General features: G+C 40.3%; 1 protein-coding gene across 1 annotated transcript in view; it reads left to right on the top strand.

The window, feature by feature from the left end:
• LOC118560388 (activating signal cointegrator 1 complex subunit 3-like) overlaps positions 1–9,245 on the top strand; it is a 55,184-nt gene extending 45,939 nt beyond the window's left edge. The window contains exons 4-6 of the mRNA XM_036131363.1: positions 3,477–3,653; positions 3,955–4,026; positions 8,908–9,245. Of these exons, the coding sequence (XP_035987256.1) occupies positions 3,477–3,653; positions 3,955–4,026; positions 8,908–9,165 (507 nt within the window). The 3' untranslated portion in view covers positions 9,166–9,245. The remainder of the gene's footprint in view (positions 1–3,476; positions 3,654–3,954; positions 4,027–8,907) is intronic.
• The last annotated feature ends 3,430 nt before the right edge of the window (positions 9,246–12,675 follow it).

The following is a 12,675-nucleotide window of genomic DNA, read 5'->3' as shown; positions in this document are numbered from 1 at the left end:
TCGGAATCATCGTGTTGTTCGCGAGAAGATTAAGGGACTGAGCTGTCGTTGTCACGTGATTATATGGGCTTACCAGTGTCACCGGGGGTCACACGTGACCATGTTGGTATAAAATTCTCGACCTGTGCATGCGCAAGAGTGATCATTCAGTGCTTTAAGCACCGCCTCTGGTGTTCATTCGGGATTCATAGAACCGTAGTTACAGTCGTAACTTTCGTTACATTGACAGTTTATCGTTGATCACTCAGTAACAGATCTGCCTAAGGTGGAGCTTAGTTAGAACTGGATCTCGTGATCAAGATTTTTTGACTTTGTCCCAGATTGATACCTTAATAAAATCAGTGTCAGTTATGGTATATGCTTAAAGACAGAAAATTATAAAATGATGTAAAATAACACAATACACTGTGATGGACTGGCGACCTGTCCAGGGTGTACCCTACCTCAGTGACCGCTCGAGATAGGCAACAGCCCCACTGCTACCCTGCATGGATAAGTGGGTACAGATAATGGATAGATAAATAAATAACACAATACAACTGTATCTGGACATGGCAAATGCTGATGCATTTGCCATGATAAGAGCAGTAGGAATAGTGCAATCAATACGAAAGGAGGTAGGAAAAAGAGCCTGTATGCTACCCATCATAATTCCTTTAAAAAGGAAGCTTGCAATGTCCCTCACTGGCGCAAAGGAGCCATAAGGATTCCCACAATCATTTGCTTGACATAATGTATAAGCACAGCTCATCTCACAGATATTAACACAAATATCTGGAGAGAAGAGAGCTTTATGGTTGGAGTGAAGCAATGTTAGGTCAATCAGTAACACTAATACTATTTACAGTGACATTGTTGCTTCATTTGTACTGTGTGTGACACATGCAAGTGTATGTACCTCAATATGTTTTTTGTGTAATACAGAGCTTCCACCGCTATTTGTCTGACTTGCGTTTTTTTGTAGTTCATTTTCAGAAGGCTGTAAACCCAGATGTGACTAGAATAATGATGATGGAGTTTAAGGCTGTCTGAAATCAACATAGCAGTCTGAAGTTCCTTTCCTACCCCAATAGAGTTCTTACTGTTGACCTCATGAAAGGTCAATGAACAGGAGTTAGGAACAAGAGCTAGAAGCTATAATTAGAAAATTTCAGACGGAATCACGTTTTTTTCACATCACGAGTCACAACTTGATGTTACTACTTGCGAAAAAGACAAAGAAGACAAAAGGAAATGTTGAAACTATAGCTCTTGCATAAAATTGAGTTAAAACTGGCTCATAATCCTGATGAACTGGCTGCAAAGATGAAGTTTGGAAGTGCACTTTCTCTCCTAAAATCATCTTAAAACAACTTTTTTTGATAAATGAAGGTGATAAAATCGATAGGTTTGTAAACTCCTCATCTCTTCACTGCTCCTTACTCCACCCTTGTGGTTTTCTTACTGCACGCAACCTCGCCCGTCAACAAGGCCCGAGAAAGAAGAGAAATACTTGGTCGGTCAGGGGACCAAAGCCCCAGGAAAGTAAAGCGCTGGGAAAGTGAAATAAGTTGGGCAATGTGTATGTAAATGCTGCCTGTGGTTTGCAAAACCCCAGGCTTCTCAGAAGCCCCAGGCTGTTGAGTGGCAATAGAAAAAGGGCTATAGTGGCATCCACGCGCATACAGATGCCACTCCCTGCCCACAAAATGGCGGAGAGCATGCCCATCGGATCAAAACGTTCTCTTGCTAACAGTGTTATAAAGTTATGAGTTACTTACTTCTTCACTACACATGTCCCTCTGAAAGGTCATGCTGTTCTGCTTTGTAGTTATCCTTTGGAAATAGGCTCATACTTGCCAATGGGGGAGAAGGGGAAATGGTGCCGAGCACTGGAGCGAGTTTGAGAAAGGCGTGGCTTGATACACGTCTTGTTTTGGTCTACAGATAGTGCTCCATCTCAGCCTAGTGGTGAAATATCACTTATTGTTCCTTTGAAGAATATCCATCCATCCATCCATCCATTTTCTAACACGCCTATCCTTGTGGGGTTGTGAGGGGTGCTGGTGCCTATCTCCAGCTGTCAATGGACGAGAGGCGGGGTACATCCTGGACAGGTCGCCAGTCTATTGCAGGGCCTTTAAAGAATATACACAATACAATGTACTAATATATGTATTTTTTAAATCTTCAAAATTGGGATTACAGAAATAACTAACAAATGATTTCTTAGTTAAAATTACAAAGGCATTTTTAAGGCCTCCTCTTTAAATCGAGGGAAAGGAAAACTGAGTCCAAACCTCTCGTCAATGAGCCCATGTTTATTTCATGGCTTACACAGAAAGGGCTTTTAGCCATGTTTTTATTAGCTGTTCATGTCACACTCATCTGACAGAAGATGAAGCTTTCTATGCTGGCAGCATAATGGCATTTGTTTCACTTGCACTTAAAACAGAAAATGGTGTCATTCTGAAGTGTAGGTTTAACCTTGAAGTTTAATGTTTTTAGTTTTCTAAATGTGTGTGTTTGAAGTGTTCATTCCAAAACAGGAGGTGCCTATCACATGGTCGCTTTAGAGATTTTTCTCTAGTTTGTGCTAAACCTTCTTCACTCTTAAGAGGGTAGATGAGTGTTATGTACATATTTATTCAATGAATAGCTGTCAGTTTGAGGATGCCAAGCTGTTCAGCGCTTTTACACTTGATAATTTCTGATGGAAGAAACTTGTTAAGGAAAAGCTCCCTCACTCCAGGTATTCCTGCAGCATTGGATGCTGATTGACCCTTCTACAGTTGCAGAAAGCCAAAAACAAAGCCAGTTTAATAGAGCTTACCTTTTGTTCAGTCAGTAATGCCCAACATGGCCTTCTACACATGCACGTGTACAGTTAAGTCCAGAATTATTCATACTGCTACCAAACGTATATTTAAAAAAAAAAATAATTCTACGAATAACTTTGTTGCTGATAGGAAATGAGAAAATGCCAGGTCAAAATTCATACCCTTTTATGAATTATATATTTGTATTGGCAATACAAGAATCAAACCCTTCTTAGAATTGCAGAGCAGTTTTCTACTATGTGTTGGGTATTTATCTTTAGTGATGACCTCTAAGTCTTTGAGTTTGGAGGCCTCTTTAATGCCACCCTGTTCTATAGCTCCTTTCAAACATTCTCTATTAGATTCAAGTCAGGACTCCTGCTGGGCCACTCCAAAATGACATTACCACAAGTCAGAAGAAATGTGGTTAAAAGATTGCTTGCACCAATTTGCATCTTTACTGTGTACATAGGCAGAAAATGCAGTAACAAGACCAGGAATTTAAGTGTCTCTAACATATTTATGAATAATAATTTTATTCAATTTCAAAGAGTACACACAAGCACAGCTTTCTTCTTCCAGGGCCAGCCAGAGTTTTTGGGCAGATTGGGTTTCCTCCACTTGGATACATGCTTGGATCTGTGGTCTAGCATTAACACCGCATTGTTTGTTGGGCAGGTGGAGTCTACACAGAGCATGATCCGGATCCTGGGACTGTCAGCCACCTTGCCAAACTACCTGGATGTGGCCGCCTTCCTGCATGTCAACCCCTACATTGGCCTGTTTTTCTTTGACAGCCGCTTCAGACCTGTGCCTCTTGGACAAACCTTTGTCGGCATCAAAACCACCAACAAGGTAAATAAACAGCCATCCACTCAGAGCATTTATAAAGCAACTGGATGGGGAATGTTTAAATGCTTTGGTGCCAAACATCATTAAAGAATGCAGGTGTAGTGATTAAAAGCTTTAGTGGCATTAATACCTCCATGGTCATCATTGCCTAATGTTTGATCATTCGTATTTGAAAGTTAAGATTAAAAATGTTGAAAGGAGACTGACATGTACTGAACTTTCTAACAGTATACCAAATATTTTGAATGAGGAAGCCAAAAACTTTTAAAGTAAAAACAGATCATTATTGGTGTGTCCTGTACAGATCCAGCAGATGCATGACATGGAAGAGGTGTGTTATAACAAAGTTCTGGACCAGATTAAAGCCGGTCATCAGGTGAGTCCTTTAACATTTAAACAGAAAGTTCCCTCTGTATTTAGCATTTATACAGTTGTGCTGAAAATGGCGAGGATTTTGACCTGAAAATAAATATGTGGTACTCAATCCATGTGGGAAGGCTTATTTATAGGCATTTTAATTCAATGTTTTCTTTCTTAGAAATAAATAAATAAACGATTCAGATTAGATCTGATTGTGCAGGTCTTTGTTGGAGTTACAGAAATACCTATTCTAAAAATAAAATAACTGACAGTAATGCTGGCAGCCTTGCATCTCAAAATTCAGACTGATCCTTTGAACAGTCCCAAGCATTCGTATACAAACAAGCTCATCATTTGCAGCTGTTGAGTGGAAGATGGAAGACACCCACAGACATCACCCTTTGCTGTACTTCGGTTATCTGGTGTGTGGTTTGGAGTTGTCAGGTATGTTTCCATTCCAGGAAACTTTCCAGGAACCAGGGTACTTTTCAGGGCTAGTTTATCCCTGCTCTGGGTTTCCACCGCACGAACCAGGGCCTAATCAGACAAATCTACACCCCCAAACCACTCCTACAAGGGTTTTTAAATCAAAACCAATCTAAGATTAATGACATTGTAGGATTTCACTGTTTTTTTTTAATGTCATTCTGTACTCCACTACTGCTTCGGGCAGTCCCTAGATCACTGAAGTACTACTGCAGTAGGAGGAACCGCTCAGGGAACTTAATCTACATCAATGGCTGGGTATGGTGGATAAGCAGACAGAAAAGACCTAGGTCAATATAAAAGTTTGGGGAAGTTAAGTTCTGAAGAAAAAACATTCACAAACCCATAGTTGAAAAGGGCTCTTAGCCAATTAGTTGGTTAAAGGAGAAAATTAAGGAACCCTTAAAGTTATGAGTCACCCATGATTACTGGCTCTTCATTACCTTCTGACAACAGAACCACTTACAGGAAAATGTGAGCTGATGGAAATAGTGTAACTTGCAAAAATATTCATACTGTTGTGCAATTACATACTTTTTACGTTATTTTATGTTTATCAAATAACCATGGGCCTGGTAGATATTGTCCAGTGAATATCACACCAATTGGCTGATGTTAGCAATAGTTGAAAGAGTAATTCGAACATTCTTCTCTTTTTTTGTACTTTGTGTTTGCGGTTGACTCTTGGGCCTCACTGCTTTTCCCTAGCCTCGCACCCCCATAGACTTTGGTGGCGCTGCTAATGGTGCCTCCCTTTCCGGGTGGGTTTTTGAAGAACAGGGGTTCCTAATGGAGTAAATGGGGGAGTTGTCCTTTACTCCCCATCCTAAGACGCCTCCCTCTGCCTGCTCCATCATGCTGCCACACATGTAGGACTGACATTCGTCTAACAGCAAACTCCACATACATGGAATAAATTATTGACAACTTCTCTTCAAGTATAAGAATTTACTAACAGAAATAATTGAACATTCAGAGAACACCATTATAGAATGTTGTTTACCTTTATAAATAATACATTTAAATCAACACATTTTCCCCACTAGGCTAGTGAAACTGCTCCACATTTTTAACTTCTTCTTGAAACCTCTTCCTGGGCCGCTTTTTAGTGGTTCAAATGTGGTTAGGTCACTAGGGACTGTCATAACTATCATGGTAGTCTTTCTAGTTCAATATCACGGTGCACCTACCCTTGTCTGCTGTGAGGGTGATGATGTTCTTGTCTTTGCTTAGGGAGGTGACAGCAGCAGAGACAAGAGGGACACTCACCACCGTCACATATTATTATAGGCAGAAATATGGGTGTGCTCTGGGATCCCCAGTTTCTCCTATTGTTGCAAATAAATCTCAGGAAGTCCAACATTTCACTGATAATATAAATTCTGTGGATAAATATATAAAGTTTACAAGAGAGGATGTAAAAATGGCAGGTTGACATTCCTGCACTGCGATGTCCTAGTCTTGGATGACAGTTAGAAACTGACGTGTGCCACAAACCCACCCACATGGACCAGTACTTGCAGTTTGACTCCCATCACCCACTGGAGCAAAAGTTAGGAGCCATCGGGACTCTGGATCATAGAGCAGATAACGTCCCTACAAACTCAGGAGCAAGTGAGAAGGTGAGATCACACACAAGACAGGCAAACGAGCAATGTGGTTATCCCAGCTGGACTTTCCTCAAAACTCAGAAGAAACCCAAACAGGACTCCAGCCAACCATCAGGTGAAAAGGAGGACCCCAAACCCAGACTAGTAGTCATTCCCTGTGTTGTAGGAGCTTCAGAGAAACTAAGACGTTTATTTTCTAAACATGACGCACCAGTGGCTTTCAAACCTCAAAACACACCAGGACAAAGACTGGTTCACCCTAAAGATTTGGTCCCCCGGCACAAACATTATTGGGGAAACAAAGCAGCCACTGGCGAAAAGGATGGCCCACCACAGAAGAGTGACATCATGATTCTGCAGTTTACACTCATCTGCAGGCCAGCTGTCACTCTTTTAGGGATAAAGATGTTCTCTTCTTGGATAGAGAGGAACACTGGTTTGAAAGGGGAGTAAAGGAGGCCATTTTATAAAGAATAACCGCCCATTGTGAAACAGGAGTAGAGGCCTCCAGGTCCAATTTTCCCTCTCTTACAATGCTGCTATTGCAAGTATGACTCAGCCCCCTGGAACAATAAGCAGCCATCAGAGCATTAGCGGTCAATTGGTAGGCTGATGGTCCTCTTTTGCATATTAACAACCTGTTCTGCTTGTCACAGTTAAACGTGTTGATCCAATAAGCAAAGGCTCTGCTGATAAGTCTGAGTTTAGCTGAAACTCCCAAGGCTGGCGTCTCTTGGAGAAGAGACGAAATGTGTCAATAAGGAGGAACCCATCCAGAGTCCCTACCCACTTTGTGAGCTGCAGTGGTTATTAATTTAGCAACTTCTAAACGCACTTGGTCGAGCTGGATTTTACTGTGTAAGAGGAAAGACGGGGTATCTATGCAACATGTTTCAGCTATTTATATGGAAAGACTGTGCAAAAGCATCTGTCTTTTTCCTTCATCTTTACACTTGCACACTGCTTTATGTTGGTTCATCAAATAAAATCCATTGTAGTTTGTGGTTATGTTCGAGCCATTAGAAAAACACTGTGCAATATGAGAGGGTACGAACAGAGAGCACTCCTTCTCCCATCACACACACACACACACACACACACACACACACACACACACACACACACACACACACACACGCGCACAGCGGATGTTTTATGACTAACAGAGCAGTCTAGGCTCAATATTAAAACTTCTTTCTCACAAATCTGTTTTTCGTAGAAAACAAACCAAAAGGAAAAAAAATAATCTCAACTTTTTCAAGACTTGTAGTTTCTGCAGTAAATATCTAGTTGAACGTCCAAAATTAACACCTGCTATCTAAAGTCCCTCAGGTCCTTATCTACCCCAGTGTAGCCGTCCTCTCCCCCATCCCATCCCATCCCATCCCAGCACCTTCCACTCATTCTGCCTCCCCTCTGCAGCCTCAGAAGGCCTGCTGAGAACATGAGAACTGCCAATTCAGGCTTTACCATTTAGCTCCCATCTGCTGCAGAAGTTGAACTCCCTACTGAGCGCTGTTGTTATCCTCCTCCTTTTATTGCAAGTATGCACACACACACACACACACACACACACACACACACACTTACACAAAGGGCTTTCTTTTTCTCTTCTTTCATGTCCATCCTATCCCTCATAGGCACTTATTATGCGGCATCTTGATCATACACCAGAAAAAAAAAATTATTATTTTATATATATATATATATATATATATATATATATATATATATATATATATATATATATATATAGATATATATAGATATATATAGATATATATATACAAAGCTCCAGTCCACCTCTTGGTCTTATGCTGCAGATTCCAGAGCCCAACTGGGGAGGCCTCTTCTTCTCTCGGTATTAAATTGTCAAGAAGTGGCGCTGACATATATTAATTTCATCAGGGAGGATGTGATGGATGAAATTTCCTTTATGATTTTCCCAGCGCCCTCCTGGTGGGAAGCATGCTGCCGGAACAAAGTTTAATAAGCTGAGAATCTGGTGCTTACGGTTCCACACAGCTCAGTGGTGCTGATAAAACACCTCCAATAAATAACATTTGCTACAGTGTTCCCTCTGGACTCTGTGTGTTGGAACACGCACACGGCTCGCTGCTGCTGCTGCTGCTGCTGCATGTCTGCTGCCATGCACTTTTCTTTGCTCTTATGGATCATAAACATTGTTTATAAGCATTAAAACAAAAGCTTCTCAAAGTAACATTTTTAAAATGTTTAGTAAAATGGGGATTTCTGTTTCCAAATCTTTTCATAAAAAAAGAATACATGTGTTTTACAAATAAATATCTCAAAAGTGCAGGGTGCTTTTTTATTGATTCCTTATTACTCGTTGCCTAGTTAGTAATACAACTGTGTATAATTTATTCTGAGTCCAAATGCAGCGGGTTCTGTTTCTGGCCTCAGAGGTTCTCCAGAGAATATTAGAGAACAACCAGAATCACAAAGACCAAGGGAACCCAGCAGACAAGTCAGGGAGAAGGTCACGGTCCAGTTTAAACCAGGGTCACGTTCTACAACAACCTCCCAGAGCTCTGATCAACCCATCATCTGAACGCTGCACTCTGGAGGAGCTGCAGAGAGCCACAGCTGTACTCTTGACCTGAGGACTGACTTGTTGGCTGGCCTGAAAAGACATTGAGGCTGATGTTTGTTGATGTGAATCATGTAGGTGTGATTAAAAGACAGGCAGATAGTTTTTTACTGTATTCTATTTGCAAACCAGCAACTACTTTTTGCAGTGTGTTGATTTTGAACAACTTTGCTCTGTCTTTGTTGAACAGGTCATGGTGTTTGTTCATGCTCGCAACGCCACAGTGAGGACAGCCTTTGGGTTGATAGAGATGGCCAAAAACCGAGGAGAAATCTGCTTCTTTCAGCCAGACCAGGGTCCGGACTATGGCCAGTGTGAGAAACAGGTAAAAAAAAAAAGGCCACTGTTTTGTGTAAGAGAAACATGTCAGGTTAGTTTGGGCTTCAGGCAAGAAAATGATTCTGTCAGATTTGGTCCAGTACAGGGAGCTGCTGTGTTGGGGGAATGATTGAAAGCAGTGCAGTGAGGTGTCTGGGTACCTGAGGATGTAATGGAGATTGATGATTTCAGCATTTTAAAAGCTTAAAGGATCAGCACATCAGAAGTAAGCTCATTCTGCTTACTACTCTAATTAGAGAAATAGTTATTTACTTTTTTCTTTCATATTGCAAAGATTTATAAGAACAACACTCCAGACCTGCCTCTACCAACAACAGGGATGGGTACCTTTCTGATTTGAACTGATACCGATACACAGTACCTGGGAGTCAATACCGGTACTTAACGATACCTATTTTCCGTACGTGTGTTTATGTGGTAATAAATGTTATTTAGCTTAATAATATAAAATCTCAACATATTTCAGTTTAACATTTATTGCTCAATATATAAACTAGTCTGGCTCTACAAATGAACCTTATGAAATAATTCATGAATTTAAATGCATTGCTTGAATCCACGCCACATAAACCAAGTTTTTGACAAAAAGGACAGTACAGAGTGAACAAGGTGAACAAAGGATTGAATCTGTTTGTGAATGAAATTCAGGGAAATATTTTAGTGCAACAGTTGCAGGAAAAAAAAGACCACATTAAAATATTTAATTTATTGGTAATGTGGAAACGGAGAGGCTCTGCTCTGTTTGCTCTGACTGCTGACGGGTCTCAGGATGGTGCAGCAGCAGCTGCCTGTGAGGTGGCACTTGGAGAAGTGCGAAGGAGCTCACAGCAGCACTCGTTGCTAAATATAACGACCAAGTTGCTGTATTTAGCAGCAGTGACCAGGTGCTTCCTGTGATTAGAATTATTCAAGCATAATCTGCATTGCATTTTGGAAAGTGGAGGCAATACTTTTGAGCGCTTTCTGTCAGCCATTGTTGCTTGGTTGACTAGACCAGCGGCTACTGATGTCATTACACTTTTGTGTGTGCAATGCTGTGTTCATGTAAAGTAAATTGTAGAGTAAATGGCCCACGTTTCCACTCCCTCACTATCACAATGATACGTTTAGGTACCGAAACATGGTACCATTTGATTTTACATGAATAGGTACTCAGTAGTACCAACAGAATTCAGTAGGTACCTACCTACTGATTTACCAAATCCGGTACCCATCCCTAACCAACAATATATTGACTTTATTGCAACCTAAAGTACCAGGATTTAAATACCGTATTTTTCGAACTATAAATTGCTCCGGAATATAAGTCATATCAGTCAAAAAATGTGTCATGTACGTATATCATTACGAAACGAACGTTTACGTCTTGACTTAAATATATATCCTAATTTTTTATTTATATAATTATTTAAGTAGAACAATGACCAGTGCAAAATTAAGTTGTATTTATCGGAGATGAAGTGTAGACTGCAGATTCTGTCGTAGTATGATGGCTCCCACAGTCGATTGGGATTGTCTGCCTGCGCTCTTTTCATTTATCTTTTCATTAATTATCCATTTCTTTCGTCTTTCTTCCTCCTTCGGTAAACGAAAGAAACGTACATCCGACTATTTGGAATGCCTCTGTTGTGCTGCCAGTGGCAGCACAACAAGTCGTAGGCATTGTTTAGATTCCAAAAATAAACTAACTAAAAGTACGCTCTAAATCACCCGTTTTGTCATGTAGTAGACGAGAACAGTACTGTTTTTGCCTACCAGCGGGACCCGATGTAGCGCAGACGTAGCTCGTGATGTCACGCGTGAAATGGTCTATTTTAGATGATTCATTCTGAATGAGTTTTACATCTCTTTCATGTTTTCAAAGAGGCCTGGGTTTAGGATTTTATCCGGATATATTGTGGTCCAGGCATACAGTTAGAAGTTAATCTGAAAAACTTACTTTATTGGTTAATTGCAGATAAAGGTAGCAGCACAGAACAAGATATTCTATCTCTGAAATACAAGCAGCTTTTCTTTAAAGAAGGCTTCTTTTTTTAATCCATGCCCCACCCGTGAAGAGCATTACGGACTAAACTGCTCCAGTTTGGGAAGCGCTAGATTTCCTGATGAACAGCCTATAATCACTGGCTGTAAGCCTTTCCTCATAGTTTTGGTTCTATATTGCCCTGCAGTGTCGGCATGAAGTGAGAACACCGATGGTGAGTTGTGTGTAATTAATGGTCTCTGTGCTGGGAGAGTACACAGAGGTGGAGCTTTATTCTTTCTCAGAGGACAGTCAGTCAGACTCCAACTCCCATATTTAAATCTCCTGCACAGAAGCCAGAGTGATAAATTTAGTAACCTTTTCCCTCCATTCCCTGGGGCTGGGCCAAGATTGATGTGCCTCTAATCTCTTCTCTATTTAAATGGGATATGTATACAAATCAGATCACTTTTCATGCTTTGTAAAACTGGAAATAGAGGCAGGAGATTAGGGAACTAAAAATGGGGCATTATGACCTGGTTAGTCTCTGAAACTGTGCTTTAAAAGTACTTCTGCAAGACTCTTTGCAGTTTATGTACATAAATGAATCTTTTTTATTTAATAATGTGTATTATCCACTCCATTAGTTTAACTTTGAATGTGTGTTTTTTTTCTCAGTGTGCTCTCAGTGTGAGGAAGGGGCGCTCCACTTTAAACCCACACAGAGATAATGCCGCTGCTTATTTGCACTCTGGAATTGCCCCACATTAATATTTATAGGTGTTTTTTTTAATCTCCAATATGCATGTGCAGTGAAATAATGCCCCTCTAAGGTCACTCAAATAATTTAGCATTTATTTATCCAGCTTTAGATTATTTATTTTTCTCTCTCCTACCCATGTTATTTAATTGGCTTTATCTCAGGGGCTGGAGAGTCTGTCAATCAAGCTTAGATATCTGAATTTACCCTCTAGAGTCACTTCTTATTAAAAACTGTTTTTCTCTTTGAGCTGAGAAGTAGAAAGTAATCCAGAGTAAGATAAAAATGAAACATTCAGAAAACTAACTAGAAAAAGCTTTTTACTGTGCAGCTCTGCTTTTTGATCATGTTTGTACACTTGGTTTTTCAGTGTTGCATGGAGGCATTGGAAGGGCCCTCATGTGTTACGGTGTTTACAGATTACTTCTTCTCTCCGTTGAATCACGTGTGTGGCTATTTTATCTGGTAGGGCAACGTTTAAAACATCTGTGGCGTCCAGCAGGAAGTTAAATGTCAGAGATAAAGTTGAATTATTTAAAAAAGATCCTGGCAGACTTGCTTTAGTGATGGTCTGTGCTCAGTTACTGTCCTTCAAATCATTATACAAAGACTGCTTTGTTGGTTTAAATTCAATTACCATAAATTCTACCCACCTTCTTTAAACCATGTTTGCTTACACAGTTAAAATACGGGGTCAGTTTTGGCTTCACGTCTGTCACAAATACTCAACTGTTAGATCTATATTAATGAAGCTGTTTAGAAACGCCACGCTGTTTGCTCTAATCCTGTGTCTTCTTCTTTTAGCTTTGAATAGTTTGTTTTGTTAAATTTTTCCCTTTCCCCCTTTGCGGATCCTTGAAAGAAGTCATCATATGTTCTACTGAAAACCTTTGATT

This window comes from Fundulus heteroclitus, unplaced genomic scaffold (genome assembly GCF_011125445.2).
Source record: "Fundulus heteroclitus isolate FHET01 unplaced genomic scaffold, MU-UCD_Fhet_4.1 scaffold_424, whole genome shotgun sequence".
In the NCBI taxonomy this organism is placed as follows: domain Eukaryota; kingdom Metazoa; phylum Chordata; class Actinopteri; order Cyprinodontiformes; family Fundulidae; genus Fundulus; species Fundulus heteroclitus.
This window is presented reverse-complemented; position numbering and strand designations above follow the sequence as displayed.